The sequence below is a fragment of the Polyodon spathula genome, chromosome 1 (assembly GCF_017654505.1).
Source record: "Polyodon spathula isolate WHYD16114869_AA chromosome 1, ASM1765450v1, whole genome shotgun sequence".
Lineage (NCBI taxonomy): Eukaryota > Metazoa > Chordata > Actinopteri > Acipenseriformes > Polyodontidae > Polyodon > Polyodon spathula.
The window spans coordinates 16,213,602-16,228,219 of record NC_054534.1 but is presented as its reverse complement, the minus strand read 5'-3'; the positions used below and the strand labels follow the sequence as shown (position 1 = coordinate 16,228,219).

At 36.3% G+C, this 14,618-nt stretch overlaps 1 protein-coding gene across 1 annotated transcript in view; it reads right to left on the bottom strand.

The window, feature by feature from the left end:
• Positions 1 to 897: 897 nt before the first annotated feature.
• LOC121315854 (sushi domain-containing protein 1-like) overlaps positions 898 to 14,618 on the bottom strand; it is a 36,917-nt gene continuing 23,196 nt past the window's right edge. The window contains exons 10-14 of the mRNA XM_041250403.1: positions 13,416 to 13,509; positions 11,706 to 11,961; positions 8,266 to 8,305; positions 5,117 to 5,210; positions 898 to 2,152 (exon numbers count right to left, since the gene is read on the bottom strand). Coding sequence (XP_041106337.1) covers positions 2,134 to 2,152; positions 5,117 to 5,210; positions 8,266 to 8,305; positions 11,706 to 11,961; positions 13,416 to 13,509 — 503 coding nt within the window. The 3' untranslated portion in view covers positions 898 to 2,133. The remainder of the gene's footprint in view (positions 2,153 to 5,116; positions 5,211 to 8,265; positions 8,306 to 11,705; positions 11,962 to 13,415; positions 13,510 to 14,618) is intronic.

Genomic DNA, 14,618 nt, shown 5'->3' with positions numbered 1-14,618 from the left:
CAGCCAAATTAATACATAAATAACACTGTGTGACAGTGGCCCAGATGACAAAAACCTTCAGAACCAGACCATGAACAATCTGTTAACACTCAAGCAATCACCTGAAGGACACCATTCATTTTCTGACAGTCAGTGTATAAGATCCTTGTAATATTAAGGTTAAGGTTCAAAGATAATTGTATGTCCTGTCGTGTTTGTGTTTTTAAATGAACTAAATTAAAATATACAAGTAAAAAAAGTTAAATTAGACATACAGTATGTGTGTGTGTGTGTGTGTGTGTGTGTGTGTAATATGTATAAAAGAAACGTATCACTGTTATAACACATTTATTTTTTCGGAAAAAAAAGGTTATAAATGATGGACACTCGATCATTCATCCTTGACCATGACAAACTTGAGTGACTATGACTGAAGTATATGCACTTAATCACCTAATTAGTGAGACAGTTGATTGGACACAGGTTATGGAGTGATTTCAGCTGTTGAATTGCAAGCTTGAATAAAAGTAATAAAGAAAATCACATGTTGGAGGCTGGACTAGGGCAGCATACCCTGGCTCTCCATCTTGGGTGCCCACAGCCAGCAATTTCAAACCTTGCGAAACGATATAACCAGACACACTCTGTCAATGACAGGCCACAGACTGGGAGACCAAGAATCACAACACCTGCCCAAGATAACAGTGTGTGTTGATTTACAACATTCTGATATCATTGATGTGCTAAAATACATAAATATTATTTGTTAAGATGTCTCGCTATTTCTAGAAAAGCAGGTTCTGATTCAGCTGGACTTCATCAAACAGTGCAACTTAAGATTTGGAGTTTTGATTAATTCACAACAATTCTAAATGCAGATAGAATGAATGCATGCCATGGGTGTGGCAGACCACACAATGAAAAACACCATTTATTGAACATAGATTCATTGCAAATAAAATAACCTCATTTATCCAACATTTGGTAAGGCACTTTTAAAAGCTTACTGATAATTGATTTAGAGCTATGCTTTCAACAATCACATTTTAACTGTTATGAACCTACTGTGCACATGCTTTATAGAAGATCAGGTTCTGATGAAGCAATATTTAAATCTTTTTTTTGTTGTCACAAATAACAATTGTTTTTATAATTTGTTTTGCAAAAGGAGCTAATATTTTAACAAAATCATTTTAAATGGAGAAACAGAAACACCAGATAAGCATCTCACATTAAAATGATATGAGTTCAGTCTAATGCAACCACACGCTATACATGTTAAAAAAGAAAAAAAAAATGCATTCAAAATATTTTTCATTTATTTGCCTACAAACTACAGCTACGGCTACTGACAATGGCAGTTAAATAATCGAAGACTTTATTTTACGAGACAATTCAAAACATGAAAAATTAAGCCATACCATATATCTCATATATATACACATACATACACACTACAAAATAATCACCTACTTTTTTGTTTTTTAATTTGTTTTAATAAGTTAAAAAGGGTCACTAGATACACATTTCTGAGCAGATTCTCTCCAAACTCGACTCAACACACACTTACACAATACAAAGGGTAATAATTGACTAAGGGGGAAACCATTGACTAAGGGGAAATCGCGGTAATGGGAAAATTCACAAGATGGCTGTCAGTCACCCCGTATTGGATTGGATGTAAAATATGAGGTACCCCTACATATTTCCCAATGGGTGGTTGTTATTCAGGTATCAAAAAGTCAATATAAAAAATAGCCTCAGAGATTCAGAGCCAACACACTTTAAGACTCCTGCTTGGACCTCCCCTGGAATCATTGTGTGCTGAAAACTGTCTGGCATTAGTTATTGGTAGTGCTGATTATCATCAAAGCAAGATTTAAGCAAATAGAAGCTTTTTCAATAAATACCTAAATCCAATTAAAATGTTGATTGGAGTACACTCACAACCCCGAGGTTAAAACACCCCTAAAACAAGCTAAGCACTACATTGACTTTAATCAGTGCAGCTGCAAATCAAGCTCTTTGAATTGAATACTGGAAGCATGTCAACAGTCTGAACATTGTCTGAATCTATTGCTCGTCAATAGAAAGAGTAGTGTTCCCGGTGAGAAGTGGTACTGTAGGTTGTCATCAGCCATTTGATCACGTGTCTCATCTCTTCTTGCAGTACCTTGGGAAGAGGTTTCATGATTAGATCAAGTTGCTGATGTCTTTAAAAACATTTAGCCAAACCCTATGTAAAACTTTATAGTTTACTGTATAAATAGTACACAGTGATTCAGAAACAAGAGCTTGAAATGAGCTTTGCCATTGGCTTGACACATAGTAATTTACACAAATTTATGCAACTATACTCTTGTGTAATACTTCCTTTTGAAGGAAAGCATCTGCTGCATTATGACTTGCAAATTAAGCCCACATATGCTCCTGCCTACCATGACTGAAACCTAAGGTGCTTTGTTTATGAATCATCCAGTATATGCAGTATTGAACGCTTTATTATAGACTGCTAAGGATCTTGCAGCCAATCACAGTATGCGCTTCACAGTGTTTCCATAAGAAATTACAAAGAAACCCAATTCTTGATATCACTTGTACCATATTGAAGTTTATATTGTAATTGATCTCACCTGCTTTAAAAAAAAAAAAATTGTCTGTGCTCTTTAGCACTTAATGCATATGTAATTCTGTATATGCATATGTAATTCAGGGGCGTTTCTGAATGAAACCGCTAAAATTTTGCAAATTAGGTCTATTAAATATTCCGTCTAATTTCTTAAAGCTGCTGGTAATTGTGGGCCTCATATTTGCTTGATTATTTTAAGAGCTAGTTAATTTGCTGCAGTCAGACAGTAGGCTGTATAAAAGGCAAGGTGGTGTGGGAGACCTGTCTGCAGCAAGAAGGAGACATAGTTTTCAAGGACAAAGAAACATTTAAAAACATTTTGCAAAGAGCTCATTTTTTAACCCTTCTGATAAAGTCAGTTTGCAAATTGTATGACATGACAAAAAAGAAAGTCTGCAAATAGAGAATACAGAATCCATGTAATAAAAGGTTCTTAGATGCACCTAAAAAGGTCTCCCCACAGTGGTAAGGCGAGGTTCTAACGAGAGCCTTTACTTCTAGAGTGTAGGCATTATTATAAGAACGGTGGAGGAGATTAAGAAAAGATGGAACGATATTCCGAGGAGTACTTCATGTGTTACAAGCATTGCTTGTACCAAAATCTCCACTTCCATAATGGTAAATTTCAGTTTTCACCTCCGATTATCCTTATCACCATGGCTAGTAACAGGCTGAGGTCTTTGTGTGCCATTCATTTTTGTTTGGAATGTGTAGCCTACACACGCAGGGTTGACCCAAACCTGCTATTTATTGTGAGAGGTGTGTAATTATCCACCGCTAATTGCAGTGAGGGGTATTTAAATTGGTTGATTGCAGAATTGCCTGCTTTACCTAATTAGTCTTATAAAATAGGTTGTTATTTTGATTCTGAGTGCGGCCGTATTGAACACGCACACTATGTGGCTTTTTGCGGTCGGTTTTTCCCCTTTATAAATTTGGGCCTAAATGATTATTGTCTTCAACACCCGTTTTCCCTCTTTGCAGTGAAAACGACAATGGACCCTATAAGGGTTGGTTATTAATAGAAATCATACAGCTGGATTTTTAAAAAGGTGTCTATGAACAGTAAACCAGTTATTAATAGACAGTGAGCATCTGTATGTGTCGTCCTTCTTTACTTCAGCTTGTTCCGATATTTCCTCATACACAGAGGTCTGCTGTCCTTTATATTATTTATATACATTTGGTATCAGCTTTATACTTTTGAAATATCCACTGTAGTGTCTGACAATACTGCTGATACTATTAAAAAGGCAGAAAAGAAATCCTTGTGTTGGACGGCACATCTATGTGGACCAGATTGGTATACCCTACTGCATAATTGCAGAAATTAGATCCGTATTTTAACTTTTTTGTTACGTGTATTTTTATTCAACCCTGCACTTTAAAACATAATCCGTCAAACCATTAAAGTACGGTTATAAAAGTGGCCTGATGTATTAATAGAATACACAATGGGTCTAAGATACTTTCCTCCACTCAGGAGTAAAATGTGCTGTACTTTGACCTGGTTTTACATTTCAGTCTTCACATGATGCATTCCAGACATATTCTCTTAACACACAGTCCCTGTTCAGACAGACTGGGTGCTCAATGTCATGTGGGCATGAATTTCACTTTGTGCACATTTATCATTAAAATTTGGACTAGTGGGTCCTCAGAAGGATAATGACATATAGGAAACGATATAGGAATTCTACTGTGATATTGTTTCTAACACTTGTGTGGTTTGGCTAGAGCAGTGGTGCACAACTCTGTCCTGGAATAAAAACCTGGAGAGACTTTTATTCCAACTGCACCCTAAAGTACTTTATTGGACCTTATTAGAAGCTTAATTGGTCCAATTAACCAATTTAGGATATGCTTAGAATAAAAACCAGGAGGGACACTGGCCCTCCGTGACCTGAGTTGTGCACCACTGGGCTAGAGTTTCATCAGAGTAAACTGGTTAGTAATAAGAAAAATGGTATATATATTTTCAGACTTGTTAAAGCAAGCACAGGGGAGGTCTAATGTATGTTACCCAGCTATCATTTTTATCAGCCCCTAGGCAGACTGCCACAGAATCTCAGAGTACCAAAGTATAAGGACAGGTTTGGAGTCAAACATGTCTAGACTTGAGTTTTCACTTCCAGTAATAAGTAATAACAATAGGAGTTCCCTTTCAAGTCGAAGACGACCACCACTTACACTGGTATGGTGTCATTAGTTAATATACTATGGGCCAGATTCCATTTACTCCAAATAAATATTAGCAATTTTGTTCTGAAAAAAAAAAAAAAAAAAAAATTCTAAAATGAGTAATAAGCAAATTAACAATCCTTATAAGCCACTCAATTTATTTCTGTTTTGGTTAGTTTATAGTTTTTTTTGTTTGTTTTATTTTGGTGGTTTTTTTCACTAATGAAGAGGAAATGGCTTTGAGAATCTGGCCAAAAAACAAACACATGGAAATGATTCAGAATATCAACAGTAATATAAAAGTAACCTCATAACCACGGTACATACCAAACAATGGAAAAACCCAGGAATAAAATAAATCCTATCACTCCCACTGATCCTCCAGCCAAAATAGTTACATGCTGTATGGTGTGTGATAAACCTGAAAGAGAAGAACTCACATTAAGGAGTGATTCCATCACTAGGAAGGGCTCACATAATGGAAAGGGCAGTGTTAAAATAATATATTCAACAGGGGTAAGTAGCTGCCAGGGGGCACTTTGTAAGCTTTGTTGAGATAAACAACATGCTACTTAATTCTATTTGCTACAGTCAACAATCAGTATTGTAGTTATCATTACCAAACCAAGCATGATGACATGATGGCAGTGGCAATCTGATTTCATCATTGAGCTTCACCATTTGTTTGCAACTAGGGCTGTCAAGCAATTAAAAAAAATGTACCTCAGTTAATCGATTTGAAATAGTTTATTTAATTGACACATTTAAGTTAGTTTTTTTTACTGATGCTATTAATATTGTCATCATCATCCAACAACATCCCAGCATAAAAACCCTGTTTTCCTATTTCTGGAGTCTCTTTTTAGCTGTATATGTATTTCCAATCCAGCACTGTTGTTAAATTGTTTGAACTAACTGCTAAATCACATTGGAGTTAGCTTGTTACTCACCTTACTGCATTTAAAATGATCAGTTTCCTTTACAGCTTCCTTTACTCATAAACAAATGTTTTTCATTTCCGTTTAAATTACAAAAATAATTATAATAATAATTTTAAATGTGGTTATTGAAATAAAACAAAGCTACAATGTTAACTGGTCTTCAGTCAATAGCTATCCAACAGCACGTGATAGTATCATACTATCATACAGACACAGTGATCCTGAATTTCTAAAAGAGAGCTCTGTCGAAACTGACAGGTTTCACTTGTTGTTGCATTGTTGTTGTCGTGAAAGCATGTTTAGCATGCAGGTGATACAGCAGACTAGATACGCTTCAGTGATACTGAAACTCACTTTGACAGTAAATACAAATAACCCTCTTTCTAGCCAATGAACTGTCAAAAAATTTAAATTTAATTAAAAGTTAAACTTCTCCTTAACAAGTCCTTCAATTTCATAATGCTGTCCTGTGACTAATTTTATATTCAAATGATGACTACACTCATTCAATTCTGGCATGCACTAAAATGGTGGTGTAGGAAATTAATTACAGTATTCTAAGAGGGACAAGACAGGATTGCGTTAAAGGAATGTATCTCCCAAAAAATGTGCACGTTAATCACAGACGTTAACTGTGATTAATTGACAGCCCTACCTACAACACATCCTGTTATTATTTATATTCACACCAAGGGTGTATAACAAAGTAATTACACAGAGGTTTATAAGGAGCTGATGGGAAAGTACTTCTGCATCTTAGGTCAAGAAATGACAAACTCTTGTCTCTGAGTACAGAGACTACTCAGTTTTCGTATCAGTCAGCTACTGGTTTGTTACATCCTTTACAAAACTTTACCATGGTATTTTTGCACAGTATTTTGTTTTATCTTGCTTTCCCCATGATTATACTATCCATTTGCCAAAGTTTACCCTGGTTTGCAATGTTTATTAACATGCTTTACCGTACCTTGCTATTCTTTGCAATCCTTGTCTTTGCTTGACCATGCTTTCACTATGCTTTATTTCACTTTGATATGCTTTTACTATGGTAAACTTTTATAAGGGATACTCCCCCCCATTAAAACCAAGCTTGTCCTCAAGGAAACACTCTTGTTCATCCACATCAGGCTTATCACCTCAATCTCTTGGGCATCACCTGGCAGTGAAGAGATTTTAGGGAGAAATATGTGTCTCGTAAGCTAGCAAATAGACCCAGATATAGTTGTGTAGACATCATCAGATGTTCTTTTCTATTAATACTGCTGGTTTTACTTTGGGTATTGGAACAACCTCCAGCATGTGTTACAAAGAAAACCCTAAGGCTTTCTTCAGACAAAATACATTGCTGTCTGTCTTCAAGGTAACTCAAAACAAAGAGCAAAACCCTGCATTCAATGATCTCTGACAACTACAGTAAGTCAATATTAATTGATTTATTCCCTCATTGCTTTTGAAGTCACTCTAAATTTAGTCAGGAAAATCAACCTACTTCAAGTACAAAGTTAAGCAATTATTAACAAGGCTTGCATACCTATATAAGTGTAGGTTTTACATAGGAAAACCTCCTTTAGGCTGTGAAACATTATGATATTTTGAAACTGCATGCAGTCAATTAAGTTACTTTGGTAAAACGGCTATGCAATGGCATTTTGTCACAAAGATGGCTGGAGTGGGGGACGTCAGACCAGAAACAGGAACCCGGAAATAAACAGAGAGAGAGGTGGAGTTTGGTGGAGCTGAGTGAATGGTCTTGCTCAGCATTTAATAAATGAACAGACAGTCAGAAAACAAATGGTTGTAAGACAAACAAAAACACAGGACACAGCACATTCACCAAAACAAAGAGACAAACAAAACAGACTAACACCAATTAAAACATGGTGAGCTTCTATTTTACTTAGTACTTTTACAATTACCTCCGTCTCCAGTCCTGTTCTCCACTCACTGAACACACATCTCCCAGAGGGTGAAAACATGCAGCTTTTATGCAGCTGTACTGAGACTCAATTGCTACTCATACATTCAATTGGAGTCGCGGTACAACTGCACGTGAATTAATAAAGTGCAATTCCCCGTGCTCACATATTATTACGTTTCATTTGCACATGACGTGCTGAGCAATCCTCGTGCCTAAATACACATATACATTTTAAACACTTGCGTTACACCGACCTGTTTATATCCCGTGTACCAATGACTCCACACCAACATTAACACACAACATATAACACAATATACACACAGGGGAGGGCACTTTGCCACACATATACGGTACAGTCTAACGCTAAAAAAAAAAAAAAAAAAAAAATGTTACTATTAGCTTATTTGTCCTAAATTATTTAATGTTCAACTAGATGCCCCTCATGGTACTACACATTTTTTACTCTACCACTACAATTGTGGGGATTGCCACAAAACTGGTAAATGCATATTGTGGAATATTGTATTGTAAAGAATATCCGTGAAAAGTTTAATTAAATTCGAGCAAGGTATGCAGTAGCATTCAATAATTTAGTCAGTCCATGAAGTTCTTACCCTTTGTCTGAGCCCAGTTGACACAGGACTGTTTCCTCACCTGTTGAGAAGTAAGAGTATGAAAGGTAAAATTAAGAAAATAGATAATCATACATGTAGTTTTGAATATGCCCATGGATACAATAATACCTTCCTCTGCTTATATCATAAAATTGTCACTTTTTAATTCAAATGTTAACCAGGTCTAACAAGATTTGTTTTACGAACCATGTCTTGCAACCTACAACGCCACACAGCTATACCAGGTTAAAGGTTACATTTACCTTTGTGTGTGAAGCTGTCCAAAATCAAAATTATGAAAAGGAAATTTGGGATACAAAAATTTGGTATGCTGTTCATTTGGATTTATCTCAGCATCCTGTCAACTCCGTCATAATACGTACATTTTTTTTTTATTGATCTCAGGGATATCTTTTCCCACTCTAAACTCTTCAACTCAATCCAGCAACTAAAACTGGGCTCTGGACCAAGAACCTCAATGTTTCCACTTCAGCGTTAAAACATTAACCAAAAATTTTATTGCACAATACTGAAATTAATCAAAGGAGTGTCGATTCTTATATGCACCCCTGTATGAAATTGAAACCTTATCTTATATTTTAATAAAGTATACCTTGGGATTATATCACAGCAATTCAGTAAGAAATTGATACAAAGTAATATTTGAATGCATATCAATTTATATTTCAGTTACACAACTTACGATAAATAGTGTTACCATATTAGTTTCTTATAATAGCCTGGTCTACTGGAGTGGTCTGTCCCAAACAGAATCCTAACCTCAACCTACTTATAATCAGGCTCAGGTATTTTATTAAAGAAATAGGAGCACGCTGTAAAAAGCATGTGCAACAATGATCTGTATTCACGGGGTGTTAAAGGTGCAAATAAATATTCAAAATTAAATAATCAAATGCCAGCACTCACAAAATGTAAGCTTGTATCTTTATTGATTTTTTTTTATATTTTAAGACATACTTCTCTGCAGGAGGGTAAGCATAATCTTGACTTTACATCTTACCTATATTGAAGCATGATGCTATAGGATAGGATTGTTATTAGCTTTAGAGATGTTGGTATATGTCTTAGACTGCCTGAAGGTATGCATTGTAAACAAATTGCTTTATATATTATTAATGCTGTTAGTTTGCAAAGACACCAGACTGCCTGGACTGTCTATGAGCTAGGATTTGAGGTGGACCTGTGATCACTTGATTTATTGAAACCCTTTCCTGCCTAAATAGAATGACCATATATAGGCAAGAATATGACCACTTTGTTTTAGTGCTTGTAGTTTCAATCAATCGATCAAATTTAATTTTGTATAGCACCTTTCAAGGTGGGCCACCTTCACAAAGCGCTTAACATTCAAACAATTTAATACAATGAAAAAATAACAAACAATTAAAAAAGAACATCTAAATGACCTAAATAAAAACAGTAAATACTAAATAAGAGAAACAACAATAACTTGAAAACATTTCAAATGAAGAAACAGCAAAGCAGAATAGAATAAAAAGATTCAGAAAAAGCCAGTGAAAAAGGGTGAGTTTTTAGCTTTGACTGAAGAGTGAGTGGGTGGGAGCAGTTCAAACAGGGAAGGGAAGAGCATTCCAGAGTGAAGGAGCTGCAGAGCTAAAAGAACGGCTGCCAAGAGTTACACGCTTTGACCTGGGAATTACTAAAAGGACAGTCAGAGGATCTCAAATTACGTGTGGGAATACAGCGGGATAACAAGGAGGACAAGTATTCAGGGCTGCAGTTATGAAGAGATTTGTATGTAAGCAGAAGAATTTTAAAAGTAACCCTATATCTGATAGGTAACCAGTGAAGAAGGGCCGTCTGGATTTGGAAAGGATCTTGGCTGCTGCATTTGTATTAATTATAGTCTATTAATGGCACGCGCTGGAAGATCAGAGTAGAGTGAATTGCTATAGTCCAGATGAGAAGTGACAAATGCACGGCAACCATTAATCAGAAATTAAAACCAACACATCCACAGAAAGGCCTTAAGTAGCTGTTTCCAATGAGATAATGTATTTTGTTGTGGAATGCATTTCATTTTTTTTATATATAAGCCTCACCCCCTCCAAAATTTTTTTTTACAAAAATGTATACTAATAAATACTATTTATTAAATCTGTCAAATTTCAACCCATTTTATGTCAAATATATCAAAAATATCAGGATGCTAAAGTTGTGTAATATTATGAGGATTTAAAATGAAAAAAATCATATTTCAACTATCTTCTACCATTGAGCATTGAGCAACAAGATTTGTCCGACAACTGACCTATTTTCAGCAATGTCAGCTATTTTATGGTAGTCCAGACTAAGCAAAATATCACAAAGTATGTAAAACAAATAGTACGTAAAAATTTTTTTTTTTTAATAATTATTTTTTTGTAATTTTTTTAAATTTATATACTCCAATTATTTTACCCCTGATTATCTCCAAATTTGGAATGCCCAATTATTATTATTATTATTATTATTATTATTATTATTATTTCTCCTTCACTGCAGTGATTCCCCACACAGCTCAGGGACCCGAGGCTCAGTGACATCTTTTTACACCCAGGAACTCAAGAGCAGATGTCCGCAGGCTACCGGCCTCTGAAGGACAAAGACCAGCCCAGCAAATCTCCGCCCCCATGCCAACCCACGGAATCCCCAGAGAAGACCGGCTGCATTTCACAACCAGGATTCAAACTTGCGATTTCTGGTTGTATGACTCACCCTACAACCACAAAAAAAGTATACAGAAAAAAGAACTATAAATGGTGACAAAGCAGTAAACCTCCAGTAACTATATTGGGGTACTGCAATAAATGTGGCCACCACTGTAAGAAAGCAAACAAACAAACAAATAAATGAATGCTTTTCATTTTTGGCATATGAACATAATATAGAGTGTATTTCCTGACTTTCAATAATTTTGCATTTGAAGAGAAAATGATAGTTATATACAAAAGTTGTAGAATTCGATATAACCATGAACAGCAAATCAACAATAACAAAAAAGTCCATAGAAAAACAAACTATATGGTGATCACAAAGCAGTAATTGTAAAAATAATGGGGTGATGCAATACATGAGGCCACCACTGTAAAAAAATAAACAACAAACAAACAAATAAATACATATGCTGCGTAGTGTGCAGTATGTACCGTCTAGTACAAAACTACTCTCGAGCTTGTAATTTTTTACTTTAAAAGACGCGCTGGTAGACGTGTTTCCTGTGTGTGGCATTTTTTAAGTGTATAATCAAAAGTGGTATTTTTTGTTACTAGTCCCTAGTCTAATGACAGTGAAAAGGCTTAGAAAGATTGATTTGATTGCCAAACAGCTTATTATTGACAAGAGACATCCCGAAATTGCTCAGGTCTCTTCCTTAACTCCCTTTAGTCAATGAAACAATATGAATAAAAGCTGCTTACCTTGCACCATTCGCTAACCACTCTCAGTATGATGTTGTAGCCCCTCCCTCCCTCTAAAGGAGCATTATAGTAGTCCCCGTAGTATTGGCGATCTCCGACATTGAAGACCAGCTCGTCTGCTATATTCTCTGCATGGAACTCTGCCGTCACATATGCTCCCCTTCTCCCCTTCTTATTGTAGAAGTTTGGCATATTGACAGAGCTGCAGTTGAACACAAGGGACCCATCCATTGGTAAGACAACCACCTGATAAAGACTGGAAATATAAATATACTATGTAAGTCATAAAAGTCTATTCGGAAATATCCTCATTTCACATTATAATGCTGTCATACCTAACTTCATCTTGGTTATTTGTAATGCAGCTTGTCTTCCAAAGTTTCCTTACTCGATAACAAAATTGCATGATGGAGTTGCAGTAATCAACCTGCTGAGCTACAGTCTATTGGAGGACAAAGGCAAGCCCTACAGGTGTCCACTACTGCTCCTGGCCAGTAGGGACTGCTGTATTGCAGGGAGGTGACACAGTCCCTTTAGAATTTGCCTGCCGAATTCTTGGGAGTGCCAGATCCAATACAGCACTCCTTGTGGAATTCTTCGTGAAGATGGGCAACTATAATAAGGATGCAATAATGTGTAATGCACTGGGTAAATAAACACGGATATACAGTCCCAAATAATAAACACATGTATCTTTCCCACAATGTACACACACGGTCACCAGTCCTGGGTGTGTGCTGCAGTGCTCGTGGTGGGTGATACAAGTTTATACATGACAAAAAGTGCAGTGCTGTTCCAGGTTTTGTACTGCCGTTTAGAAACAGCTCCCTAACGAGTTATCTGTCTATTAACAACAAAGAAAAACAATTATAGACAAAATAAACAAACACTCATAATACTTTTCACATTGGTTTCACACAGGCCTTCTGGGTTATATAGCTTAACCAAAGCGAAGGAACAGATTCTGTCTCTTTGTCCTCTTATGTCATCACACATGACCCCTTGGTAAACGAATGCAGATGCCCCTCTAATCCACGACTGCCACATCGTTTCCCTTCCGGGTCAATGAGTTAATGCACCAGACTTCTGCCCCCTTTCAAGCTTACACCAAGAATCACTGTATTTCTGTCACACATCTCAGAGAAAACATGCTGGTTTCCAGTGAAAGTTTAGTCTGTAAAAATGGCAAGGCCAGGCTTCTAATCATGTTAGTCATTGGCCCACCAGCAGGTTAATATACAGGAAATATAATGGTACTAGCCAGTTTATAATGTGGACATTACATTTCCGATGGTCCGAAAGCAAAAAGGGATTTGTTTTTTTTCAGCGAAAACTCCCTTTAAATCAATAACTAATGTCCCTCGTCAAGGAATAAACTATTGCATCATGTTTGAACCCTAGAACACATTAATGATTCAACTGAATGACCCACGGTTTCCAGTAGGAAGTAATTGTGGTGTGGTGCTAATACAATTCTATCTACCCACAGAATGTGAGGCATTCTGTACACAGGCAATGGCAAGTGCCCTGAAGGTAAAATGCATGAAATTATCATTATCAATAACTTAATAGTCCTAACATTTAAAATTTAAATGACAACCATTTCAACTAGAAGTCTTTGAAGACATTGAGAAAGACTTCTAGTCAAAACATTTTTCATACTGATTTATGTTTAACAAGACTGAGGATTTGGGGAAAAAAAAGTAAAACCTTATCGGGCCATTTGTTTCTGCTGCTCTTAGGAGTCTTAGAGGAGGCAATGGGCCTTCTGCAACTATGAACGCAACTTCTGGTACCGGAGGATCTAAAAATATAAAGAGGGAAAATACTTTTATTAAAGATGACCGAAACCTGATGAGATTATTGTACACATTTAAACTAGAGTTGAAGGGCATTATCGATAACACTTTATTAAACTTGAATAACTTTAGAAATACTAAAAGAAACCACATCCAAACTGAGTGAATATCAAATAAATTGTATGCAATATATATTGAAAAACTGCAACAATCAGCCTTAGGCCCGTATTAATGGCATGAATGGCTCATTGTCTATTTATGAATCTTAATCCCAGGAATGACTTGTGCTTTATCCATCATTTGCAATGTGTGTTAATACAAGCACTGTATATTATATACCTAATGGTGGATTTTAGCTAGCTTTGAGCTTGTTATTCCTGCCACATATGACCTACTGTAGAGTGAATCTTTAAATAACATATTCATTCCCCAACACACACATATTGTACACTGTGGCAGAGCAAAGCTCTGCCCTTTAAATTGGCAGGGATGGGGTTAACTTCCCCTACCTGCCTGGGTTTATTATGTTCAGGTGGCTGGGGTTGATTAGTTGATTAGGTTAATTAATGATCAATCAGCGCCCAGCCACCTGATATAAAAGGAGGCCTCTGCTTCTCATTTGGGGAGAGGGAGCTGAGGAAGCAGGTTGGTTTTTTTTGGTTGTTTGGAAAGTTTGAATCCAGTGAAGGCATTGCCCAGCCTGGAAATTGTTATTTTTTTGTAAGTTTTGCTTTTTGTCTTTCTTTGTGTTTAAATTGCTTTGTTTTGGCCCTTGTGCCCTTTCATTTTTGTGTTTATTTATAATAAAAGTATATTTGTCTGAACTGAAGTCTGTCTCTGGGCCTCTATCCACTCGCCAGCCTGCCACATACACTTTCTGCACATTGTTGCCCATTTGTAACACCTTATTGGCCCTCTTTTGAAGCAAATGCAAAAATAAATGTTAATTCTATAATACTGGAAAACAACTTATTTTCAGGTAGGGCGGTTTATATTTTGTCATTAAATGCAGTTTGTTTATAGTAACTCCTTCTATACAGACTAGTATGTGAACATTACTCCCCAAGACAAAGCCAATCACTAAGGCATGCATCCACACTAAACACGGCACACT